The sequence below is a fragment of the Rutilus rutilus genome (genome assembly GCF_951802725.1).
Source record: "Rutilus rutilus genome assembly, chromosome: 1".
Classification (NCBI taxonomy): domain Eukaryota; kingdom Metazoa; phylum Chordata; class Actinopteri; order Cypriniformes; family Leuciscidae; genus Rutilus; species Rutilus rutilus.
The window spans coordinates 32,334,785-32,362,721 of NC_140209.1; the positions used below are offsets into that span (position 1 = coordinate 32,334,785).

At 35.7% G+C, this 27,937-nt stretch overlaps 1 protein-coding gene and 1 long non-coding RNA gene across 2 annotated transcripts; one reads left to right on the forward strand and one right to left on the reverse strand.

Annotated features, from left to right (window-relative positions):
- Positions 1 to 131: 131 nt before the first annotated feature.
- LOC311293235 lies at positions 132 to 27,893 on the reverse strand. The gene is made up of 3 exons (XR_014627905.1): positions 27,777 to 27,893; positions 830 to 955; positions 132 to 750 (listed from the first exon to the last, which is right to left on the reverse strand). It is a non-coding gene; the product is annotated as an uncharacterized lncRNA (long non-coding RNA).
- adgre5a (adhesion G protein-coupled receptor E5a) lies at positions 13,547 to 26,175 on the forward strand. The gene is made up of 18 exons (XM_084412994.1): positions 13,547 to 13,870; positions 15,821 to 15,913; positions 16,224 to 16,373; positions 16,457 to 16,609; positions 16,841 to 16,963; positions 17,327 to 17,370; positions 17,470 to 17,589; positions 19,011 to 19,164; positions 19,256 to 19,372; positions 19,471 to 19,658; positions 19,741 to 19,905; positions 20,733 to 20,927; positions 21,024 to 21,241; positions 22,302 to 22,368; positions 22,957 to 23,048; positions 23,349 to 23,517; positions 23,763 to 23,858; positions 24,274 to 26,175. The coding sequence occupies exons 1-18, from the start codon at positions 13,843 to 13,845 to the stop codon at positions 24,313 to 24,315; spliced, it is 2,214 nt and encodes a 737-aa protein (XP_084269120.1). The 5' UTR covers positions 13,547 to 13,842; the 3' UTR covers positions 24,316 to 26,175.
- Positions 27,894 to 27,937: the final 44 nt, after the last annotated feature.

Here is a 27,937-nt window from a genome sequence, read left to right on the forward strand (position 1 = left end):
GCAGGAAATATATCACACAGTGCAAGCGATTTTTGGATATTTTATTACAAAAATCGTACATATTGTACCTTTAAACTTAACGAACATACATACATACAAAAAAACACTGCAAAATTAGCAGTTTCTCTGGATTTACTATTTATACTGTACGTATCTGTTAAAATATATAATGTGTAAAATACATTTTTGACAACATTTCTTCCAAATTTCAAATAAAAATATTGTCATTTATTGTATTTGCAGAAAATGACAACTGGTCAAAATAATGAAAAAAGATTTTTGTTTTCAGACCCTGAATAATTAGCCTGGATGCCAGCCGAACTTAGCCCCACCCACAAACATTTTAGGTTGGGAAGTTCTGAGTATGACGACGTCGGGCTACTGAATAATGCAAAGGAAACAAGTTTATGTTCATTTTTAAACAACAAATTACTAATGTTTTAACTTTAAGAGTTCAGAAATTAATATTTGGAGGAATAGCCCTGATTTCCAATAATAGCTTTCGTGCGTCTTGACAAGCTCCCTATCAGTCGTAACATTACTGTTGGGCGATTTTATGCCACTCCTGGCGAAAAAATTCAAGCAGCTCGGCGTTGTTTGATGCCTTGTGACCATCCATCTTACTCTCGATCATTCCAGAGGTTTTCAGGGGTTCAGGTCTGGATGTTGTGATGGCCATGACAGGGTCTTGATCTGATGGTCCTCAATCCACACTTTGATTGGCATGGCTGTGTGGACTGGAGCATTGTCCTGCAGGATAAAAACAATCCTTCGAGTTTGGGAACATTATCAGAGCATAAGCATTGTCAGAGATAAACGAAAGTCTTACGGGTTTGGAATGACATGAGGGTGAGTAAATGATGACATCATTTTAATTTTGGGGTGAACTATCCCTTTAACTGTATGGTTCTCCTCTTCTAGGCCTCTCACAGAGGATGTGTGAAAGGTCAATAACCTGAATGAAAACAGGAAGCAGTTTTGTTCTTGAGTAAACAGCAAATACACAACCATACTGTCCCTATAACTGTGCTAATGTCCAGTCTTGTCAAATGGATACAGCCAGTGCTTATAAATAAGGCAAGCATCACTGTATTGGGATTTCAATAAAATATTAGTATTAAACTTTGACCCACGTCGTTTGTGCTATGAATGATATCTCAAATAATCCAGCTTGTTAAGGGAAGATGCACTAATATTGTTCTAATCTATTAGACTTACAAACTGCACCTGATGGACGATAAAACAGGCACAAAATATCCCAAAGATTGCAAGCGACCAAAGTCATATTTACAGACCAGAACATCATAGAGCCTAGCAACCACCTAGAAAAACCTAGAAATAACCAAGAACACCACAGCAAGCGCTGAAAACCACTCAAACACCACATAGAAATTCCCTAACATCATTTATAACCTCAAGTACCTCTCACTTTATTCATAAGATCTAATCTAGTGATAGTGGTTACTGTGGATGTTTACACTAGCAACTGTGACAATATGTATTTAGTAAAATGTGAAGGATTCATCAATATATCATAATCTGGGGTCATCTATACCGAGAAAAGCATCATGTTTGGTGTGTTCGTCATGTACTCATCTGCTTTCAGACATCATGCCTCCAACGCAGTGTGAAGCGGTGACGCATGCCCTAATTGGTCTCGTGGTTTTCTTAGCGGAAGAGGTGGCTATTGGGGAGTTCCTGGTTAAAATTAAACCCTATATAAGCACTCAAGATGAAAGTTGAGATGAAAGTGCGTGAGGAGCTGCTAAGAGGAAGGACAGCTCACTGACAGAACACTGTGTGCTGATTATTAACCACTGATGGTGTAGCATTTACTTGATCACCATCAACAAGCAACCGTTACTGTCGCATAACATTTTGTTGAAAGGGGCCGATATTTATTAAAACCAATCCTCATCAAAGTCAAACCAAGTTTATAAGTTTTAAACTTTTTTTTGTGTTGATTCAGAAATAATAACTACAATTATACAGAATGAAGTGTACATTTGATTTGCTACAACTAATGTTTAGCTATTAATATTAATACACAATTGTTATTACCATATACTCAATCTGCTGTAAACAAAGTCATGAACATCACAACCATGGAATTCAGTTTAAAATCAGCCAATCACAACGATGTGTAGGCACTGCCTCCTCTTACGGGACTTTTCAGTATTTCACCATTACAGTTTCATTTTAATCTGACCTTTAAAAAATGAAAAAGCATGCACATATCTGTCACAGTTATGTTCAGTTTGCTTTAGTATTCATGGACTTTTAGTTTGTATTCCCTAGTTTTCTGTCTTCCTTTGTTCACTTTCCCACTCCTCCTTTGTTTCCATGGTCACCATCATTATGAGTTTGTTTGGTTCAGCTGTGTTTAATTAATTAGCCTTGTTTGGATGTGTACTCAATTTTCTCCTTTTTCTCAGATCAGTGTCCAGTGTTTATTTTGTGAACCCTTATGTTGTGTTTTAACTTTCTTCTTTTGCCTGTCTTCAGTCTGTGCTACAGCCTTGTGACAATCTTTTGCATTTTATAATAATAAATTATACTCATAGCACTACAACACAAGAAGAAAATTTAACAGACTGTATGCCAACCCCAACAGGTGTGGGGTTGTCACCTTTGACCCCGCTTCCGGATTGTTTGTGTTGCACAGTCTTATGACACCATTTGTTGTGTGATAAGGAAGTGATTGTGCTGGATTGTTTTTTGATGCTTAATTTTGTCTCTATTGGTTCACTTCACACATGCCCTTGAATTTCTGAGCAGAAGAGAAAACTTTAAGAAAACTTAAAGTGATATGCACTTCAAAGAGCATAAAACAAAGAGCATACCTGAAAATTAAATCCTTTCTCCCAGAAAGACAGGATGGAGACAGTTGAAGATTTGAGCTTTGATCACATAATAATGAACCTTTAGAGGTGTCATATCCTGCCTAACTTTTAATATATGTTTGATACTTCCAGGAAGGGTAATGCATTTGCAAACCAAACACACAACAACAACAACACCCCTCCACAGACAGAAAGGGACGGCCCCAGTGAACCTGGAAACAAACTTAATTTTCAATTTGGCAACTGGACTGCATGCATCTCACTTCAACTCATGCAAGTTCTCTTAAAACTTTAAACCTGACTTCAAAGTACTTATTTATCTTACAACAATGTTTCATTTATCATCAGTGCTTCTTACTTCTTAAACTCTGATTTGCGATGTATTGTTTCATTCACAGACATTATGGTTGGTGTGCATGCTGAAAAAAGATCCCTGACATAACATCTCTTCTGTTCAGAAATTCAAAGGCCTGTAGGATAGGTGTGAACCTGTTTTCCGTGAAAAGCATGGAAAAAGCACAATCAAATCCTGATTTCACAACAAATGGTCTTTACAGATTGTACAACAACACAAAGGGCCCTATTTTAACGATCTGAAACGCAAGTGTCAAAGCGCCAAGCGCAAGTAACTTTGTGGGCGGGTCTTGGCGCTGTTGCTATTTTCCCGGCGGGATAAATGACTCTTGTGCCCGACGCAAATCTAAAATGGGTTGGTCTGAAGTAGCTTCATTATTCATAGGTGTGGTTTGGGCGTAACGTGAAATAAACCAATCAGAGCGACATCTCACATTCCCTTTAAGAGCAGGTGCGATTGTTCTAAAGCGGATTCCTATTATAACGGCGGATTTGCCAGGCGCACGCGAGGAGCGGTTCACAGCCGAGGAGACCGACGTTCCCGTCAGGGACGTTGGGGATGGAGAAACACACCCAAATTAACTTCGGTTAAACAGGTGTATGATAATTTGGGTAAATGTGTAAGCTAGATGTATGCTTTTATAATAAACTATCTATCTATCTATCTATCTATCTATCTATCTATCTATCTATCTATCTATCTATCTTTCGTAATAATGTATGATTTGCAAAAATGATAACTGCTGCGTCTGTGTGTAGATGAGAGAATCAAAGTGTATGCGCGTTGTGCACACGCTACATTGATTAAGGCCAAGCATGCGCCCTTAAAATAGCATATTCATGCGCAACGCGCCACTGACTTTAAACTGTTTTTTTTTTTTTCGGTTAGTGGCGCAATTGTTTTCTAAACCTGTAAAATAGCATGAGGGAACGTTTGCGCCGGAACACGCCTCCTCTTTGCGCTGAACCGCCCCGGGGAGCGCAAGTGTATTTCTTAGTTAACCGATGTGCTTCTGTGGAGGGGAAAGTCCGCTTTGCGCGAGTGCAAAATAGGAATGATTTGCGTCCGTGTACAAAGTCAATTGCGCTGGGTGCAAGATAGGGCCCAAACAGTCCGGAAGCGGAGGTCAAAGACTAAAAAACAAAACAAATAATATATAATACATGATCTAGCCTATATTATAATAATAACAACTGCCTGGTTTCAATGACAGATTTGCGCAAAACTTTAGCGATATTTTCTAAATGTTGATAAAAAAAAAAAGATTTTCCATTAACCGATGTTATGCGACTAAAACGTTTTTTTTTTTTTTTTTTTTTTGCGCGATAAGTGGTTCCAAACATGTCAACGGATGTTTGTAGTTTTAGGCCTATGTGTATATCGCAGCTACTGCACTAGCCATTATTTTAAATCAAAGGAGACATAGGCGTGTTATCCAAGCATTAATGTCAGGATAACCCCTTATATGTTTCCCCGTATCTGCTTCAAGGTCTTGGTAAATGTGGCATTTCTTTGTTGTTTAGAATTCCCGCAATTCTTTTGTCTTTTATGAGTTTAATAAAAAAAATTCTGTCTCGTCTTCTGTCCAAACACACCGTGTCATCTTTAAAAAATGATTGACTCCTACGCCAGGTGACCTGTAAATGTGAAAAAACTGTTTCCATTGCAGTTTTGCGAAATATTCCTTTTCGAATTGCCTGGAAACCAACCTCATGCAAGCGTAAAAACTTTTCTGCGATATATGGGAATTTTTGTGAAACTGACGTGTTTCCATTGGCTGTAGGCTATATTTTCAATTCATAATTTCAGTTTTCACAACTTGAATGAAAACACAGCTATAGATAATTAAATATTAAAAACTTTTCTGTTTTAAGAAATTGTGTTTTGAGCAGATTCTTAAAACACATCAAGTGAAGGAGCATTCCTAATGGAAGCAGGTAATGAATTCCATAACTTCAGAACCATGGTTTTGATTTTTCACAAAGAGGCTGATGCAGAGAAAGCGACCCAGCAGAGCAAAGATAATGAGAAAGTATGGATGGTGTAACATAATTACTAATATAAACTGAGGCAAATTTGTGTATTGCTATGTAACAAATACACCCAAATGAAAGACTATGTTAGAGAAATTAAGAAAAACTGTGACACTATATTTTACAGTGAATATATTTCACTGTTTCTGATGATATATCCTGTGGCTTCCTTCACGTCTCTCTATTAGATATTCATGTTCTCTTGTGCTGCAGTATTCCCCAAGCGTGGGATTGTTTTATAAATACTGTGCACCAAAATCCCTGTTCCACCAAACATCGTACCATGGGAATAAACCGTTTCTCAGCACTCATTCTCTTGCTGTCAGCAGTGTGTAGGACAAGAGCAGAATAAGAGGAAGAGCTGTGAGTTTCAGTAGTACAAGATAAACATGTAGAGAACACTGAGCAGAACTGGATTTGATACTTGAAATGGCAGCAGTACAGTTTGGGCTCAGGAAGATTTTTTATTATTATTAAATTTTTATGAAAATAATGCTTGTATTCAGCAAGGACACACTGAATTAATCAAAAGTGACATAAAGACTTTGTTACCAACAAATCTTTTTTTAAAAAATGCTATTCTTTTGAACTTTCTATTAATAAAAAATAAAAAAAACTTTTAAAAAACAGTTTTCAACATTGATAATATTAATTAATGTTTCTTGAGCATCAAATTATCTTATGAGAATGATTTCTGAAGGATCATGTGACACTGATGACTGGAGTAATGATGCTGAAAATACATCTTTGATCACAGTAATACATTACATTTTATTGTATTACATTTTATATTAAATCATATATTTCACAAGATTGCTGCTATTAGATCAAATAAATGCAGCATTGATGACCACACAGGTTTGAATGATAGTGTAATGTTTTTGACACTTAAGCCATGCTTTAAATTGTCTAAATGTCACTATTAAATACAGATAATACTAAAGCTTTCTGACTTAATGCATTTTTAGTAAATGTATAAAGTCAGTTTTCCTCAAATTCCGACCATGATCCACACCATGCACACACACAAATAAATCCCAATATGCTGACATCAAGGTTGTCTACTTCCTTATACAGATTCTTATTCTTCTCCCATATACAGATGTATGTCTGAAATCTGAGCTTGCTGAGTTTGTCTGTGCATAATAAAAGTACTTATCAATAACAGTTTGCGTCAGTGAGAAAATATAGACAAATATACCACTACTACGCAACATTTCACAGCTCTCTTGTCTCTTGTTGTTTTGATGCATTGTGAGGAGAACCCTAATTTATATTATTTCATATTCTAACAGTGAAGAAAACTACAACACCACTGCAGAGTCTCTCTCATTGTTCACTGCAGAACAATGAGAGAGGTATGTGTTTATTTTGAAATGTTTCAGACCTGTTCCATCTGTTATAATTTCCTATTCATATCCTGTTCTGCCTGTATGCACCAAGATAAGGCTAGAAAGCAGAACAGAACAGAGATGTAATTCAACTGAACCTTTCCTCATTCATATTCCCTATCAATCATGATATAAATAAAAAAATCCATCAACAAAGCAGCATAATGAATGTTCAAATGAAATAACATTTTAAATTTCTAGATTTGAAGAGAATGCTGTCACAATACTAGATTTATTTTTGTATGATTATTTTGTGTTCATGGAAATTGGGTAATTTGGTAACTTACTGTCCATCGGTGTACTTCTGTGACATTATTGAAAAGGATTGGGAATTGGTGCGCTGACGCATGCGTAGTAGTGGTATGTGTGGGAGAAGATGAAGCAAGCTGTTAACTCAAGCTGCTCCTAACAGCATAAGCTCTGGCAAACGTCAGTAAAGCTTTATCTTTCTGTGTATGCCTGCATTATTATTTCGAACCCATCTACAGCTCCTATGTTCTGCAGCCCCTCTTACATATCTGGTGGCAGCTGGTTTGGACATGGCGCATGAGTGGAACTTTATTCTTGTACAAACAGACACTGTATTAAGCAGTACATAAAGTAGGCCTACTGAATGAAAATGTCTCTGAAACGTCTGTGTATTTGACAAATATTGCATTTATTTCACTTCGACTGATAAAGTATGCTTCACGTATTTTTTGTTCACGTTTATGTTGAATAAATAGTTCTGACGTGGTAGGGGCAACAGGTTATCGGACGGCTGCCCAACAAAGTGGCAAAGAGTCCTGGACATTTGCGCTACCGGTCTCCTTCACATGTTCATCAGCATGAGGGAAACTACCGGTAGTTGACAATGACGGCCAGTTGCTAACTGCTACTGACCCCAGGCCCATTGGTCGTGATTTAAAAAAGGTGTAATTTGTAATCGAAGATGCAGTAGTTCATGCTTTTGTTGATACTGGTGCTGATGTTTCTCTTATAAGTGAAGGTTTCAGAATGTCTCCTGCCACTTTATGTCAAAGACCCTTAGTGAAATAGTTCATACCTCTGACTTCTATTTCTGGTGACACTTTAGATTCAGTGGGTACTTTGTCAGCTAATGTCACTCTGGAAAAGCATAGTTTCACATTCATTTCAAGGGATCCGAAATTGCTCAAAAGCTGTTGTACTTGGTTGGGACTTTTTGTCTATGCAGAAAGTTGTGATTAAATTGCAGAACATGTCTTTTGAACTAGGTGAGGACTCCATATCCTTTGTTGACCAACATACCCTTAAACTTGTGGGTGTTACAGTTTCGACCACTACGGTTGTTCCTTCTCTGTCAGAGGCTGTAATCTCTCTGAAATTTGTATTACACCACGGAGGTTTGCTGCCAAATGGCTGCACCGGTATGTTTGAGCCCCACTATCATAAAGACTCAAAGGTAGGATTTGCATAGCCTGTGATGAAAGCAGATAAGGGTTCAATTTATCTGAAGGTGGTCAATTCCTCTGTCCCTGCACTTAGGCACTTTCCATCCCATTTCTGAGAGTGATCAGGATGGTTTTGTGGTAGTTATTGATAAAATTCTGAATAATGTGAAATGTTTTTGGTTCCAGTTGAGTGTCAATACCCAAGTAATTTGTACTGTGCCAGATCTCTCTAACACTGAGCTATCTGTTACACAGCAAAATAGACTGACATATTTACTAACCTCTCTCTCTGATGTTTTCATTCTGCATGCTCAGGACTACGGTGGAACCAGCTTGGTTTCCCACAAAATCAGGACCATAGATGACACTCCCATTTCCCAGTGAGTGTACAGGACTTCTCAAGGCAGAAATTCACAGTCAGGTAGACAAACTCAAAGCACAAGATACACTAGAGGACAGTGATAGTCCTTGGTGAAGTCCTGTAGTGATGTTGGGGGTATTAACATGCCTAAGACTTTTGCACAGTACTGTGTATATATATATATATGTACAGTCTTTGGATTAATCTACAGTAAGCACAGAAACCCCTCACAGAGACAGTATCTATTTAAACTGATGACTTACCTTTCATCTCTCTGATGGCTGTTTCTGTTAGTGCCAACTGTTAGTCAGAACGATAGTCAACAGTAACAATGGCCTTCTTAGAACTTCTCTTACTGTATGGCGTTGGACCACCATTTAGGAGATACGACCACAGAAATCACCATGATTGGTCATCTTTCGTCGGGGACAGCTCAAAATCATATAATGTGTAGCAGATTTGTCTGACCCAATGTGAAATCGACACACTACTGATGAATCTACTTGTACTGATTATGGAAAAGACATTGCATGCTATTAGAAAACAGGTCCTCTGCTCTCACAGATCTATTGTTGGAATGAAAATCAAAAGAGACCTAATCTTTTTGAGAAACTTTGGTGGCAGCTTCCGCATTTAGTGTTGAACATTGTTGGGGGTAAAGCATTACAAGCAATGTGAGTCCCGTAATCAGATTACTTTTTTCAAGGAACTATTAAAGTAATGCATTAGTAAATTTACAACAAAATATCTGAAAAAAAAAAAATAAAACAAGTCCAGCCCAGGTGAGAAACGTTAACACAAAAGTTGCATAATGCATTACTTTCCATTAAAAGTAACTAAACACAATTAGTTTTTTATTCTTTTAGGGAGTAAAGAGAAATTGTAATAGCCTAGAAATCTAGATGAACCCTAGCGCAAGCAAATGTAATTTGCTGCCAGGGTCATCTAGTAACTCTCTGTTGGCTTGCGAGCTGGAAAAAACAAACTCTAGTCAGGCCAATCACATTGTGTATAGAGTCGGTGGGCGGGCTTAACATAAAGACGGCCGAGTGGCGATGGTTCCGCGTGAATTCCCTGCTACTTGAAAACAAAGAAGAAGGCTGCTGCTGCTGGCGAACAGCGGCCTTTCGAATCGGCTTTGGCCGCGACTCTGGAAGCCTCGGAGTTAAGCTTTTCTTTGAGAAAAGAACAAAGAACATAGTTTAGTTTAGTTAAGTCATTCTTAAAAAAGGACGATGTGTTCAGAGATTTGCCGACTGGATACGGCAAAAGTTGAATCTATCAACTAGCTCCGCTGGTGGTTAGTTGTAGCACTATCCTACTGCGTGCAGAGGGAATTTGAAAGACATCAGTTTATCCCACCCCTCGGATTGAGCCCTGCCAATGGTGTGTTCCCAGACCCAACATCTTGATGTGGGTCTGGCTTGTCAGGCTAATATTGTAAGGCATTACTTTTAAAAGTAACTTTTTCCCAACACTGGTGTTGAAGGGTGGAGTACAGGGTGTAAACCTCAAACTTATCAGGTGGTTAATCCTGGCGTTCTCATTCAAGACACTTTACATTATTTTCATGGTGAGTTTTGAGTGTGCTAACACTAAAAAGTTTTTTTTGCTAACATTTTTAGAACATTATTGAAGACTAGATAACTTTGAATGAATATACTATTAAGATTACTGGAATGATGGTGACTTTGCCAGGATGTTAGCAAAAGTTCTGAGTATGTTTCCTGTTAACTGTGCTCTAGTATGAGTAACATACTGTAGGTTAATTTGTAAAATATTATGATGTATATTTTCTTAATATATTTAACCTACTGCACACAACATGATCCATTTCACACTTCTATGGGCGTAAAAAGTGTCTTCAGGGTAACTAACCACAGGCTGGAAACACATAATCAGCAGTGAAAAAGTGGTTTATCACTCTGCACGTGTTGGATTGAGTTCTGTAGGCCGAATGAGAAAGTTAATTTATCAAACATATTTCAAACAACATGTCTTATCTATCCATCATCCTAATAAAATGAAAGCACACAGGTGACTGATTTGGAATGTTCTACACAGACAGACACTCTGATACAGCTGGTTGAGGATGAGGATGAAGATGCGGCGAGTCGAAGCAGATCTAAAATAGCAACATAACAGATATACACTGGAACTAATGAACAAATAAGGAATAGGTGTGTGTAATCAATAAGACAATGAGAAGCCATAATAATGGGGGAAAATAGAAAGGAAATGCAGGAAATGACGATTGCAAAATAAAAGTCCTTGAAACTGACATATAATGCAACAGATTGTGATATTATCCAAACCACCCAAACAGAACAGCTTTGAGGAATGTGAATGTTTCCCCATTGAAAGAGATAGGAGCTGCACTTGCATGACTGAAATACAAGGGGGTAATCCAGCACCCAGAAAGCGTACCTTCCCTGGGGGCCACCATTGGTTAGCAAGCCATTACCTGCTGTTAGCATTCCATTGACTCCCATTCATTTTGGCGTCACTTTGACAGCGAATAACTTTACATCTGAGGCGTTTAAAGACTCTGTTTATCCATTATTTCTAAAGAAACACGACAATGTATAAAAGGCTCCATTACCTTGTATCTTACGTTATGGCCCGTAGAAGCAGTTTTTGTAAAAATAGGCGATATAACGATTGCGTCATAAACCACGCGACTCTTTGTTGCACAGTAGAGAGATTACCATATAGATTGAAGGAGAAGCTCACAGGCAATCGGGGGGACGTGCAGGGATGGGCAGTATTCCAGATACATGTATTTAAAATACTATTTCGTATTTTGTATTTTAAAGCCTTTGGAAAAAATCGAATTTAATTTATATTTAAATACATTTAAGATGAGTATTTTTGTATTTTCAAAATACATAAAATACTTTTTGCCAGTCAACCTCTTTATCAGGGTATTGATTTTGTGCATCAACTAGTTCAGACATTCACTAGCTCAGCATTGGATCAGCGATTTTTTTTTTTTTTTTTTTTTTGAATAAGGTGAGAATGTCATGATCAATTCTACTTGTTGATTAAAGTTAAAATAGTGCATTATTCACTTCATTCTGTGGAATCAAAACTGATATTGAGAATTGTGACGCCATGATATTGTTACTGTGAAATAAAACTGAGATTTTGGTAATTTCGCCCATCCATATTCTTTGCTAGATAGCAGAAAAGGTTCCCACAGTTTTACATACAGTATGATTTTTTTAATATTGTTCACCACAAGTAATAGACTACATTGTAACCAGAAATAAGTATATAAATGGCTGCTATTTTGCATACGTTTATTTGTAATTGCAAGAAAGAAAGAAAGAAAGAAAGAGAATGAGAGGGCAGAGATGTGGTTAGGAATGAAAGGTCAGTAGGCCTGTGTAGTTTCTTCATTCACTGTGACCTATACCTGCACTGGATGGCCAATTTCACATGTATTTTGTGTATTTTCAAAATACAAAATACTGTATTTGTATTTAAATACATTTTTTCACACAGTATTTTGTATTTGTATTTTAAATACATTTCCATGTATTTATGCCCATCTCTGGACATGGAGGCATAAAGTCCGATAAAGTCAAGGGAGAAGCATAGAGAAGACTTACAACTGTCAGACAGGTTGCTCACGTCACATCTACGTCGTCAAGCTCAGTTTAAGGCTGTGCAGTACACTCAGCCATCCGGAAGTGAGTGCTTCTAATTTACTTCACCTTTCTCTATTGAAATCTATGGGGTAAGGGGGGTATACTCTCTGAAACATCGATTTTGAAATATGATGTAAAAAGAAAGCTATTTTTGTTCCACAGTTCCTGTAAAGCTGCAATATCAAAGAATCAATCACCACATCACAACAACACCAACACTACACAAAAGGGTCTGGGACATTACTTGTTGACTTGTCCAATTCATGAATCTAGCCCAAAGGAATACAACCAGAAGACATTGTTAAACTTTGGACAATGTCAGCGCAATGTGACTTTAAATCTGTCACACAAACATTCCCATAGGAACCTCTGATATGAATACAGGCTAAAGGTTATTTCGGTTAAAGCACTTTTAGGGAGGAACATAAGAGTATTGTTAACCCAAAACAATACCAAAACATGTGTGCATTAGAAACTGCATGTGTGATGAAACACCAACACTGAAAGCAGAACGCTCTTTTATCTGACACCTTCTTAGCAGAACGCTCTTCATAGCAACCTGGAAACAGGAAGTAACACGTACAAATGCACACATGCATCATCAGTGTTAAACAGCATATAGTTTCCATGATAATTCAGGGTTTTCTATTTATTTATAAATAAATAATTAACACTAGTAAGTACATGTTAAATAATTGTACTCATTACTTAAATGTATGATTACACTGTAACAAATGTATATTAAATGTTTCAAAAACATAAATAAGCCACATTTATTGAGCCCATTTTTTATATATATATATATATATATATATATATATATATATATATATATATATTTTATACATCTATAAGCATTAATACGTCAAAAGAAAAGTTTCTATATATATATAACCTTAAAGGTTTCTATCAGGCGCTTCATATAGGGGTTCACATCATGGGATTATTTTATGTATTTAGTTTTAATGAATTGATTTAGTTTTAATTCATTTTTATTTATTTTTATTAAATTGTATGAATTAAAAAGCTGGTAAACACTTTTTATCACGAGAAATCAAATTAAATAACCAATTAAACGTAAGTATTATGCAATTATTTAAGACAAATCTTCTAATATAGAACCTTATTTGGCATGTGTGGGTTTTTTTTTTTTTAATTCAGTCTAGAACCTATAAGGGTTCTAGAATCCCATTGAACCTTTTTTTCTAAGAGTGTTGTTTTGCAACTTTACTTGAATGCTGTATGTGTATTATTAACTATATTATTAATTGATTTTTATTCAATTTTTATAATTTTTTTTGCTTCTTAATGAAATAGTAAAGATTCTGAGAACAGATTAGCATCCAAGGAATTTTACTCAACACCAAACTGACACCATGAAGCCTATTTTAATTTTATTGTTACATTAGCTGGCAACGTTTCCCCCGCCTCCCTCCCTCTCAGTGTCAGCAAGGGCAGGGGGCTGGACTGCACTCACAAAACTCTTACAGGCACTTCAGGCTTTTTCAACATTTAGAGTCAGCGAGAAAGACACAAGACCTCGTCTGGGAAGCAAGATTGAGAAAAGGAGGCATTCGTTTAAAAAAGCCTCACAACTTATGTTTTTTTTCTAGATAGTGAGAGAAAAGTGAAGAGTATAGCCCTGCATAGGAACAGAAGATAGTTGGTGAGGAGCCTGAAGAAAGACGACCTTTGAAGAGTCTCAAAAATTTTCTTGCATGGAATTGATCAGGATCAAATCATAAGCTGTTTTCGTTTATTTTTTCATTTGTAAGTCTCTTTCACTCTTTGACCATGAGGAACATGCATCTGCTGAGTCTGGGTGAGTCACACTTTTTCTTTTTAGGACTGAAGTTTCCACAGATCGATGTAGAGACAGATGTTTGTATGGAGCCACTGTGTGGTTTTGCTAACTCAAACGTTGCCCTGCCAACAACTGCGTAATTACTGCTGTTTTAAAAATAGAGAAACAGCAAATGGCCATGAGAGGAAACTGCCACAGATAGGAAAAACTGATGTCACAATGGGGTAGTTTCTGTGTGAATCAGGGTCCATGAGCTCTAGTTATCTAGAAAGCACCAGATGAATGTGAGTGATGAATAGAGAAGAAGCAGAGGGTTCTGCTCCGGTTCTTAAGACGTTCAAGTGTTTGGGAAACAACTGTGAAGTGAAATAAAAGAAGTATCAGAAGTAGGTCTGGTTATTAGTACATGATTTTGGGCAAGAGATTGTTGTGAAACAAGGACTACTATATATGCAAACACTGTCGTGAACCTTCAAAGACACTGAAATAGTAAATAAATAGAAATAGTAGATTCAATATAAGGAGAAATGTCTTAAATGTTTGCGTACTACTTTCATGTTTAACAGGTTATATAATTTTTTCTAATGATAAAGCTTGTTTACTAGCTGATTAATTCATAAAATGTCATTTAAAAAAAACTAAACCCAGAAAATTACCCCATGATGGAAAGGTTATATGAAGCGTCTGACAGAATCCTTTAAGGTTCTATATAGAACCTTTTCTTCTAAGAGAGATGTCATTTACCTGTTGTCACATACATAACCTGTATGACTTTTTTTCTGTTGAACATAAAATAATATATTTTGAAGAATATTGGTAATCAAACCGTTTTCATAACCAATAAGTCATTGGTTATGAAAACAGTTAGATTAACATTCTTCAAAATATATTCTTTTGTGTTCAACAGAATTTGGACAAAAAAGCCCTCAGAGACGTTTCTCAAAATATCTTGCTTGTGTTCCACAGAAAAGAATAGTCATTTTTGGGTGACCTATCCCTTCAAAGCTTGGTGTTGCGTGGCTTTGATTTTGACAATGGAAAAATATTGGCGGAAACCGAATCAGGACAGGAAATCCAAGGTGTTTTAATCTGTCCTCACAGCTGAGAGGCCCAGGATGATGGGACGGTGGAATAAAAACAAAGAAAAACCATGAGGAGGGGGGGGGGTGTTACATTGAACTTTCTGTTAGGCTGAAAAGAATAAGAACAAAATCATAAAACAATTGTTTGTCTGGTGCTTACACAATAATGAGCAAGACCACACCCTAGGTTATGGTGGAGTCACCACTGTGGGTTGTAAAAAGTCTTACACTACTTTTTAAGAGTCTTCTGGGTGACCCTGCCTGTGGTCAGAGCATGTGACAGTGTGTCGGTCTGAGTGCTGCTTGTTTAAGTTAAATCTGTTAGTTACAGTATTGCACAGCGCCTCACCCAGAGCACTCATACTTCCTAAATCGCCATCATCCTAATGCAACTGTCATGAACAATGAGTGGAAATACCATTAGATGAACAGAATTATTCTTTTTTTATACTTCTTCCAACTTTGTCTTCTCAGACTGTTTTTCCCAGTGAATTACAATTTAGCCATTATGGGTGATAAATAAAGGGCAATTTTGGCAGCATGACTTCTCTATATGATTAGACAGGCAAAGACATGACTTAGTTTGAAATGCATGACTGTTAAATGCTCAGTGGCACCAATGTTTACAAACAGTTCATTTACAGTACTCTGAGGCCAATAATGAAAATGCTTCTATTTTCTATTAAATACAAATGTTTTCATTACTTCATTACACAAATATAAGAATGTCTCAGTATTTTGTTCTATTTATTTGCAGGTTAATATAAAAATATACGTATATCTTAGATTTTCAATGTGGTCTCAGACCTTTGGACCTCTGTGCATCAAGCTACACACCAAAGACACTAAACATGAAGTAACAGACACTTTTTATTTGTGTTTATAGGTCTTCTATTGGCACTGACAGAGAACATCATGAGAACATCAACATCTGAATGTACCTTGAAAGGATTTCAAAAGGAAAGGAGAAAGTGTGTAGGTATGGATAAAAAGACTAACATGATAAACAACTCTTTTCCAAGAGCTTTAAGCAATATCAGGGCTCAACAGGATTTTACTTGGATTGTACGTGTACATTTATACTGGCCCCACAAAAAAAAATATATATATATATATATACAGTATAATCAAGTTTTGTTGATATAGTTTTATATTATTAAAAAATAGCTACAAATTATATTGCAGATAGGATACATTTATGTACATCTGCATGCACTCTTTAATAAACTGTAACCAAACATAGAGAAAAAGTGCTGTGGTTATTCATACATTTTCTGTCATTATTATAGATATAAATGAGTGTGAGTCTATTATTACACCAAACATTTGTGGAGAAAATGCAAAGTGCATCAATACACATGGAAGTTACTACTGTCGTTGTGAAGGAGGGTTCACACCAACTCACAATTTCACACAAACGAATGGAACTAAATGCCAAGGTAAAGAGAGCTTGATATGATGCATCTCATATGACCTCTGTGCAGCAGAAACAACATCTGAATCTCTGTTCTTCTCATTTCAGACATGAATGAATGTGCGAATGGAAGTGTTGTTTGTGGTCCTAATGCAGAATGTGTCAATTCTGAAGGAGGTTATTCATGCACATGTGAAGATGGCTACATTTCCAGCAATGGGGAAGAGATGTTTATTGCAGGACAAGGAGTTCAGTGTAATGGTAAGAAACTATTAGAGCTATAGACATTGTCTGGCCATCTATTGTGCAACATTGCTTTTGGTCTAATGTGAGAGTTTTCAGGTAACATGTTTTTGTTTATTGTCTGTCCCTAAATTACAGACAGAAATGAATGTGACGATCCCAGTTTTTGAAACTTCGTCATTGAAACTTCAGATTATTTTTGAGAAATGTAAGATCCTTCTTCAACATGTTGTTTTCATGTTGTTAAAGGTGTATGTGACATTGATCAATCTATCTGTGGAGAAGGAATCTGCAAAAACAGCAACGACGGCCATGAATGTGTGTGCAAGTCAGGATTCACCAACTATGGTCACAAACAAATGAAATGCACAGGTTAGTGTTCGCTGTTAAGATCTGATCCTTTTGGTTCCGAAACATCTCTTAAATGTCATGCTTTCCAAACATTCATAGCACACAATTGATGCAAAATAGACAAACTAATTGGAAATATTGTGTCTAACATGTAAGTTAGACTGTAAAATTTACACTGTTTTTCTTCCTGATTTAACCCTAATTTAACTAGTTTTGTTGGTGTGTATTGGGTTGATTCAGTGATATTAAATAATAGTTTTGACTTTGAAGATTTTTTGTTACGCAAACACACTAAATCTGTGCTATGGTCTGAATATCAGTTGTGATCACAGCTGCACTGTTTCTTCTGCAATGCTGTTTAATAGTTATATCAATTTTTTTCAGAGCTTAAGTGTAACACATTTATAAGCGAGAGCAAAGCATCCCAGGTACAGCACAACTTGTCTAGATTACTGATACAGAATATTACAGTAATTCGTTATCAACTACAGTGCTGATCTCTCTTTTTCTCTGTGTTGTCTGTGTAGGCGTCTCCAAAGCTAAAAGAACTTGTCTCTCTGATGACCAACAGCTGTTTGGGACTGAGTGAGAATGAGTCTGTCAGGAAGGAGCGTTTTACACAAGTGGACGGAGAAAAATTTCTGGAGGTGACACCTTGTAAAATACAATACTTATGTATACCCTTGTGAAAAAGAAGTGTGATTAAATGAATGTGCTAAATGAATAATGAATGTGCACTTGTAGTGTACTTCAAATCTTAAAAGTAGATCATATAATATTAATGAAATAAAAAGCCACTTAAGTGTACTTAAGGCAAATCCAATTTCATGACTGTTTCTTAACTCTTAAGTGCAATTTTGAAAGGTGCACTTTGTAATAATTAAAAAGTAAAAATTTTACTTCAAAGTAAAATTTCAAAGTAAAATAAATAACTTCTAAAAAAATACTTTTAACTTCTTTTAACTTATAATAAACAAGTAAAAAATTACTTTGAATAAATAAATAACTTCAAAGTACACTATAAATCATTTACATTTAGTATTGTTTTAATAATCTTTTGTCACGCTTAAAAAAATTACACTTATTTTGATGTGCACATGCAAAGTATTTGAATATAAGTAGTCTGTTGTTCGGTATAACATTTTCCTTTAATATATTTTAAATGTACTAAATTATAAATATATTTATAAATATATGACACAAGTTTCAATCGAAAAAGTTTAATAAAAACTTTAAACAACATTAAAGTTAGTGCTGTCAAATTGATTAATCGTGATTAATAGCATCTAAACAAAGTTTGTGTTTGCAAATGTGTGTGTGTGTGTGTATATATATATATATATATATATATTATACACATATATTCAGTGTGTGTGTGTGTGTGTGTACTGTATACACACATATTTATACACATACACTGTATATATACGCATATATACTGTATATATATATGCGAATATGTACATACACAGACATTCACACACAGACACACACACACACACACACACACACACACACACACACACATACATATATATGATATATGTAAATTTAATAATATATACACACATACGTAACCAAACTTTTATGTTAGATGTGATTAATCGATTTGACATTAAAGTATATTTTAGTTTTTTCACAAATGCTTGTCAGTATATTTTAACAATATTTCAAAGATAACAGAAGTAATTATGAAATTGCATTTAAAGATGGACTAAAGTCTTACTTAAATGGGTCAAAATAGCACACTAAATTTCAGCTAATTGCATCTAGCATAAACTTAAACTACATTTTCATTTACTTTTAATTAACATGCAATTAAGTGTCTGAAAACATTTAGGTCACACTGAAGTATAATCTTTTAAAGCATATTATTTCCATAATGAGTACTCTTTTAAATATTTGCTAAGTATACTTCTTTTTCACATATGCTAAAATCATGTGCTAAAGAGCCTTGCATAAATTAAATAAAGTATCTCTGATTAAAACATGCTCAGCTCAAATATTATAAGTGCTTATACTCAAACATCATCTTGATACACAAATCTGTCCCGTTTTACCCATACAGGCTTTTCTGAGGGCTTTAGATGCTCTGCTTAGTGATGGCTTCCAAGGTAATAACCATGAAGTGTCAGCACTGTTTAATATTGTGGAAAGCATGCTAAAACTGATAGGACCTCTGCTGTCAGAAGGCCAGACTAAGAGATCAGCCGCTAAAACTGGTAAGAAATATGTCTAAACTGAAATATTACACTTCAGCAGCACACAACTTCAGTCTGTTCTTACATTACTAATGTGGTTTTTGTCCTTCAGAGGTGGAGCTGTTGGTAAAAAGAGGCAGTTCTTCACCTGAGGGTGATTTCAGTATATCCACCAGCAGTACACAGTTTGCATCCCACTGGGAAACAGCAACAGGAAATTCATACCTCGGTATATATTCTTAATCACATTTACAGAGTAATGTAATGCACTGTATATGACCATACATTTTTACACACACATTTTTACTGTCTTTGTGCATCAACCAGGCTTTACGACTGCAGCTCTCCTCAGCTACAAAGATCTGGGAATAACACTCAACCGCTATTTTGACCATTTAGAGAAACAGAAAAACCAGACGTTCAAGATAAATTCAAAAGTATTAACCGCCACTGTCAGTAACACAGAGACTGCCAATCTGAATAAATCAGTAACTCTCACGTTTTCTCACTTGGAGGTATGGAACAGTTTGCTCTTAATGTACCACATACAATGTGTTCCACCAATGTGATGTATTGTTAATGCATATTTCTCTCCAGAGCTCAAATGAGAATCATTCCTGTGTGTTTTGGGATCCTGACCTGGAAGGGGGCGCGTGGTCAAAAGAAGGCTGCACTACAGTGAGCTCCAGTGATGTCCAGACTGTCTGCTCCTGTAATCATCTCAGCAGCTTCGCTGTGCTGATGGCTCTCTATGATATTGGGGTGTGTACCCTTAACTATTGTTAAAATATCACACCTTGAGCTCATCACAGAAGTGAAACTTCTCAGCCGAAATGTCACCACCATTAACTGTAGCATGCACTAAAGATTTTGTTAAAAGATAAATACTATTTAAGAAGTGTGATTCTATCTTGTAGGCCTGCAATCTATAACATAAGCATCAGATCTAAGGCTCCTACAGATTTGAAGTGTTGAGAAATGGGTCCAAGTGACTTTTTAAAAAAAAAAGTGTAAAAAGACAGTTATTTCGGAGTTATTATAGAATTGTGGGTAAGGGTCATAGGTCATATACTGAAGGATAGAAAAATATTAAAAAGGTAACTTTTTATCTCACAATTTGTACTTTTTATTTTTTTGCGATATATTTTGGAATTCTGAATTTTCTGAATTCTGAAGTAATTGCACAATATAAACTCTGAAAAATATGGAAGGATGGAAGGTAAAATTATATGTCAAGGCTTTTTGTCATCTTATGTCAAGAAACACAAAACTTTTGTGAGAGAACGCAAAAAGCATTGAAATATATTTGTTCCTCCCATCTCATATTTTTTTCCATCACCATGTCCCTTTAGGGGCTCCGTAGAATTGTGAGATGTAAACTCAGAATTCTGAGAAAAGTCCGAATTGCGAGATGTAAACTTGCAATTTCGAATTAACATGCAATTGTGAGAAAAAAAAGTCAGAATTGTTAGATAAAAAGTCACAATTACCTTTTTTATTTATTTATTTATTTTATTCCGTGGCGGAAACGAGCTTCCAATGATCACACATTAATCGTAAGGTGAAATCTGTTTTACTGTCTCAACCAGGATGTATTCGAGCTGAGTCTGATCACATGGGTGGGACTGCCGCTGTCTCTGGTCTGCCTCCTCATCTGTATTGCCACATTTTACTTGGTGCGATCTATCCAGAGCACACGCAACACCATCCACCTGCACCTCTGCATCAGCCTCTTCATCGCCTACTTCGTGTTCCTCGTGGGCATCGCTCGCACTGAGAATAAGGTACGTAATCTTTGTGGTATGTGGTTTTGCACGAGTTCACAGTTCTGATCATAAACATGCTGTGTGTTCTCTTCCGGCCCTCATGCTGTGGTTCAGGTGGGCTGCGCTGTTGTTGCGGGTGTTCTGCACTATTTCTTCCTGGCTTCGTTCTGCTGGATGTGTCTGGAAGGAGTGCAGCTCTTCCGCATGGTGGTGCTGGTCTTCAACACAACGCTGAGACCCATCTATATGATTGCCGCTGGTTATGGAGTTCCTGCTGTTATCGTTGCAATTTCAGCCTCAGCGCATTCAAGTGGATATGGCACTAATAAATAGTGAGTTTTTGACAACTGACGTCTAATCAGATTTTTTTTTTTATATGTTATTAAGATGTTGTTAAGATGTTATTAAGGCGAGACACAACAGGTGAATAGGGTAAAATGTTTAACTAGCAGATATCACCATGAAACTTTCCCAGTTGATTACCTACATTAAGATGAGAAAAAAAATGTATTACAAGTTTTCTGTAATTTAATGTTTAAATATGCAAATCAGGCTATATCTAATCAAATATGCACTAATTTGCATATATTTAAAACAACGAAATCTGAGTATTGGATAAAGCCAGGTTAAAAATAATTTTTTCATTGTGTTCACATATTAGATGGGAACAAAAATACAGAGGGATTTATGGATATCTTGTTATCCTGTAAATCAGAAAATACTGTCAATAGCCTTAAAAAAACGATTTTCGCCATGTTTTTTGGAATAAAATGTTATATAAATCAGGCTAGGAATAATATATTTACAAATCCCTCTGTAAATGTCTTCATAATATAACTAGGTACAAGACTGGAAAGTTTGGTGTATATAGGTGCTACTGAAGTGGAGATTTCGGACGTGGAGAATGAGAGAAAAGTCATTTTGAGAAAACGGGCTTTAAAGATTTTTCATCAGCCAATGAGATTGCGCATTCAGCCCTTTTACTTTCACGATTGGTTGCTGATAGAAAGGAAATTACCATATTTGGATCTGACAGGATTGTACACAAGAGAGAGAGAGCTTCCTAACGGTGCATCTGATGACAGGCTGACGGCACAGATCGCGGAGCAGCACGGTGATTAAGAACGCGAACTTTTGTTGAATTTATGAGAAATCTACAGACGCAAACAGACAAAGTGTAATAAAATAAAGACCTAAATGTGTATTTCGGACTTTTTTTCAACACAAGTCTGAAAGAAGACATGCTATTGAAGACAAATATCCCCAAATCTCAAAATTGACCAGTAAAAAAAAAAACGATGTTTTTGCCTGCCGTGTCTCGCCTTAAGATGTTATTAAGATGTTATTAAGATGTTATTAAGATGTTATTAAGATGTTTTCCCTTATCTTTAGCTGTTGGCTCAACTTTGAAGATGGCTTCATCTGGAGCTTTTACGGGCCAGTTTGTGCCATAATTATTGTAAGTAGCTACTGTTGCACTTTCCACAAATAGTTTAGAAAACAGGATCTGAAAGGCAATGACAGGACTGAGTGACATGTCACAAGAGTCACAATGACATTTGATTTAATTTATTTGAAAATAAAGATTAACAGACATAAAAAGAATATAAATAATTAAATAGGTAAATGGCTTTCCACAATGCCATTTTTTTGCAATGGGAAACAATCGTAATTTTTATGCGCAAAATTTGGGACACAGCCGACACACTGTAAAAAATGGCAACCTGTAATCTACTTCAAGCATAAAAAAGTATCTATTGTTATAACTTAATGTATTTAAGTTGATTTAGTTAGATTAAATAATATAGTTGACTTAAAACCAGTTATTTTCATTTTTCAGTGCAGGTAAACTTCTTATATATGTATTGTTAATCAAATATTCTGTATCGAGTAGTTCTCACAACAGAAGCCATGGGATTTGTACTTCAAATGTTTTATACAGTAATTGGACATTAAAGTTTACATCAATTACTGAAAAGTGCCACATACCAAAAGAAATTCAAAGGATAAAATCAATTGTTTAAACAGTTTTTCCTGTTTGTTTCAGGTTAATGTATTCTTCTTCCTCATAACAATATGGAAGCTGGCAGAAAAATTTTCCTCCCTCAACCCAGACTTAAACAATCTACGCAAAATCAAGTGAGAAATGTTTTTAAACCCTGTATGTGCACTGCCAAGCTTGGAATAAATATGACTTTTTTTATGTTTTTTATTTATTTTTAAGTCTCTTATGCTCATCGAGGCTGCATTTATTTGATCAAAATTACAGTAATAATATTGTGAAATATTATTATAATTTAAAATAAAAGCCAAGCTGAATTTTCAGCATCATTGCTCCAGTCTTCAGTGTCACATGATCCTTCAGAAATCAGTCTAATATGCATTAATATATATATATATGCTTTTTGTGAGCTTTCCTATCTTTATCTCCACCTACAGGGCATTTACGGTCACTGCGATTGCTCAGCTGTGTGTCCTCGGCATCATGTGGGTGTTTGGCTGTTTTCAGTTTAATACGGACACTCTGGCAATGTCATACATCTTCACTATACTAAGCAGCCTCCAGGGGGTGCTAATGTTCATCATGCATTGCTGGCTCTCAAAACAAGTGAGTCCTGTTTCTCCACTTACAGAGATACACAGATTAGCAACAAATATGGAATGATAGATCAATCGTGGCTTTGTCAATAAATATAAAGCCTGAGACAGGTAATAATAAACAATAAACTCTGACATGGGATAATGAATGATGAATTGAACATAAAAATGAACATTAGAATGAATTGCAATTTAGTTCCATCACAGCCATCTGTGATCTGATATGTGATAAATGTCTTTTTAATTTCCCCACAGGTGAGAGAAGAGTATGCTAAATTCCTGTCATGTATCTGTGTACCACAGAAGAGGAAATATTCAGAGTTCGGCTCAAACCAAACAAGCAAATCGCAGGTAATCGCACTGACTCTCAGTTTAGCTCTTGCTACGCGGAAATGCAGTTAGAGGTTGAGCTGCACATCCGTTGTTGGATTTATGTCACATTGTGGAGTTTGCAAATGCCACAGCGGTACTGACGTGTGCACATTAACATTTTGATTACATTAAAAGTGTTTACTTGTCGCTTTGACATCCGCATGTATCAGGGCATGAGTTGAAGTGTCCTCATCACATAAATTCCAAGGACATAAGAGATCACATGCTAATTGCTCGTTCAGATAGGAAACATTACCTTCTCAAGGGAGGCGATGATCACTGGAGCATTTTAATCATACTGAGCTGTGCGTTTTCCTGTAATAACTAGTTGTGATTGTGAATGTAAATGAGCTTGAGCTTGACAACATATCTGATTGTCTGCACTCTTTTACAGGCCTCCAAGAGTGCTCAGCACACTGGTGAATCCCAGATTTAAGAGGCCATGTCATCGACTTTATTATTCATTTGCAAGTTGAAGTGCCAAATTATTGCTCTACATCTGCTTTCTATGGAAATCACATCCTATTTTCTATGGATCTCACGTCACATGTCATGCTATGTCAACTAGGGGCGGGCGATATACCGGTATTAACCGGTAGAAGTTTGTCAACCACTAGAGATTTTGGACTACCGTCTCTATCGTGGTTATGTTCACGTGACATTGCCGTCCTGTGCAGTCTGCAAAGCTTATCGTCTGCATGCGTTTTTAAGAATTAAAACAAAACAAGTGATTTCAACAGTTCAAGCATTATAAGCAGCGGAAGAGGACTCGATTCGCTATATGCGCGCGCAGTCTGAAAGACTGTTTTTGAGCACACACGAAACGCGTACACATAAAGCCGCTGCTCATACAGCACATGAGTTCTGAACTTAGCGCCTTTTAGCACCTTACTGAGCTTGAACAGCCAAATACATACACTTATAAGTCAAAATGCCCGTCTTTGCGAGTATCCTCATAAACACAGTCATTTATGACTTAAGTTATCAGAATATTAGATCAGTCTGTTCGCTCTTAAAGTGACAGCAGCCTAATAAACCTGCTTTGTTCTATTGTAGTTTTTCATTTCTAGTGTTTAAAGTTTCTATTTAAAGGTTTTTGTTTAAAGGTCTATTTCATTTGTGTCTTTGTTCTATAGTTGTTGTGTGTGGTTTTTTTTGTCCTATTCCTTGTAATTATTTTCTTTGTTGCTATTTTATCATTGAATGTTTACTTGTCTTCAGTGAGCTTGAGGTTTGTTTGTTTGTTTGTTTGTTTTACTTATGTTAGTTAGGCTAGAATTAGTTTTTTTATGTGATTGTGTGATTTATTTTTTTAATTGTTGATGAGATTTATGAAATTTCAATTACATTTTATAATAACTTTTTATAATAAAAATAATTTTATAATAACAAATTTTTATATCATAAAAACTTTATTTAAAGCAAGCTATATTGTGATATATATAGTTATTGTGAAATGAATAAAATTATTCATGTCATGATCGCACACCCCTGTCAACAGACCATCGACTTTATCATTCATTTACAAGTTAAAGTGCCACATATTTCTATATCTGCTTTCTATGGAAATGATAATGTATTTGTGTGATTCTTCATTTAAGGAATCTTTTCTTTTCCTTAGGGTCATTTTTTTTAAATAATGCCTTTAAAGATTGCCTATTTCTTTTGCACTTTCTAAGTTCTCAAAAAGTACTTTTACCAGAATTTATCTTCTATTTATTTAAGTTAAAACAAGAACATTCAACATATTGTATATTACCATTCAAAAGTTTGGGGTCGGTTTATTTAATTTTTTTCGCCAAAGCTGAATTTATTTTTAAAAAATACAATGAAAACTGTAAAATTGTGAAATAGTTTCACAATTTTAAATAACTGTATTCTATTGGAATATATTTTAAAATGTAATTTATTCCCGTGATGGCAGTGGACATGATCATTCAGAAATCATTCTTATATACTGATTTGCTGCTCAAGTATTTTCTTAATTATTATTATCAGTGTTAATATTTAATATTTTTGTTTTCGGGATTCTTTGGTAAAAACAACATTCAAAAGAACAGCATGTATTTGAAATAGAATTTTTTGTAACATTATAAATGTCTTTACTGTCACTTTTGATCAGTTTAATGTGTCCTTTCTGAATAAATGTATCTCACCCCAAACATTTAAACGGTAGAATAAAACATTTTCCAAAGTATTTTTTCTTTTATTATATGTATGTATCATTTCTTTTGTCTGCTTGTACCTGTAATCATGACACCTTATCCTTAATAAATTATTCTTATTGTGAAGGTTAGTTATGGAGATGTTGAGTGTTACATTTTGCACTTGAATCTTACTTTTCTGCACTTTGTCTTATCTGTCTACCAGTATTATTACATACCAGCCTATCTAGGGTTGGGAGCAAATGCCAAAAGAAAAAAAATAGTCACATAAAATAACCAGAGAGAAACAGGATGATCATCAACAACACAACTAAAGTAACTTTTAATTAGTCACAAATGATAATAACAGTCATAAGAATAATAAATAACAATAATATTTATAATAATAATAGGGAAAAATAACTTCAGGGAGAACATGGCCAAAACAACAAACAAATCTTACATAACTAACCCAGGAGTCCTTTAACTTACCTAATAAAAGAAACAGAGGATACTAATATAACTCTTGTCTCTTTCCCCGTCTACTCATAAACAAGAGAAAACCAGAATACAAACAAACTGGCTCCCTCCTCTTATGTTCCCAAAAGGAACAAAAACATGTGAAAGTATAGAGGTTTGGTTCTCTTTCTGTCAAGAAACACTTCATCACATTATTATGAGACCACTTACTCAAAACCACAACACAAATACACAAAAACAAAATAAAATAAAGGCGTTTTGAGTTCAGAAACATTTTGAGTCCCTCTCCCTTGCCTCACAGTGCTTTCCTACCTGCTTTCCTCTTTTTACCTCATCTACACACACAAGAGAGAACAAAGTTCTTCAGTAGTTGTGGACTAGGCTGTCAAGGCTATTTTAATCACTTCAAACATCGCATAAAGTGATTCTTTCCTCTTTAATACAGATGATGCTGAGTCATTAATAAATAAATAAAAAGATGTATTTTTCCATGAGTCCGCTATGTTAGTGATTATGTTATTACCTAGCTTGTTTGGTAGCTTGTTTAATACCATAGCTTGTTAGTAAGTCTCCCACTACAACTAACACGGCGATAAGCCTATGTGTGAACGGATGTTAGGCTAATATTGTTTGTGTTTTTGCTCAATATGGTCTTAAGTGTCAGATCAGTGGGCTTGCTGCAGTTGAATATCTAAGTAAGAGACGTCCTCTTTCCCAGACGAAACATAAAAAACTATGTGGAAGACAGAAAATAATTTAGCCTAATAATTATAATATGACTGCACGGTGAACCGAAGTACAATTTTGGCTGCATTATTTATGTCCCCTTCAAAAAAAAATTTTTATTGTCCCCATCCCCAATTGCCCAAGGCATACAGTTCTCACATCCACACTCAACTAAAAATGTTGTGTAAAATAAGATGCAGACAGAACAGGCACATTGCAAAAATATATCTTTCATGGCAGCGAAAGCATGCTCAAACCTTACATTCCATTCAAACTTTGAATGTCTAACTACTGAAGAGGTCTTACAAAGTCATAACAAAACACCTGATAGTATCCTGCCATTCCCAAAAATCTTTAAAGCTCTCGAGCACTCTCGGAAAAATCAAGAATCACGCTCACATTAGCCATCACAGGCTTCATATGCACATGACCTAGCTGTTTACCTGTTAAGTATGTGATTACTGCCTTTGCAAATTGACACTTTGAAAGGTTTAAAAGTCAAGGAAGCATCAGCAAAATGGCTGAACACCATGTCCAAACTACTTACATGATTTTCCCAGCTTATCCGACTCCATCACCGGATCATCTAAATATGACTCTTAATTTGTCTCTCTTGACAGAACTCTCTGCATCAAGCGCTAGAAAGTGGCTGGAGCATTTTGCATGCTGAACGAAAACCATTACCTTATATTGCAGACTGCTATCAGG

Bases quoted from the DNA above. Each gene is read 5' to 3' on its own strand.
- adgre5a (XM_084412994.1), top strand. From the start codon at position 13,843: ATGAGGAACATGCATCTGCTGAGTCTGG. The intron at 15,914-16,223 runs GTATGGATAAAA...TCATTATTATAG, and splicing joins GGAAAGGAGAAAGTGTGTAG to ATATAAATGAGTGTGAGTCT. The intron at 19,659-19,740 runs GTATGGAACAGT...ATTTCTCTCCAG, and splicing joins TCACGTTTTCTCACTTGGAG to AGCTCAAATGAGAATCATTC.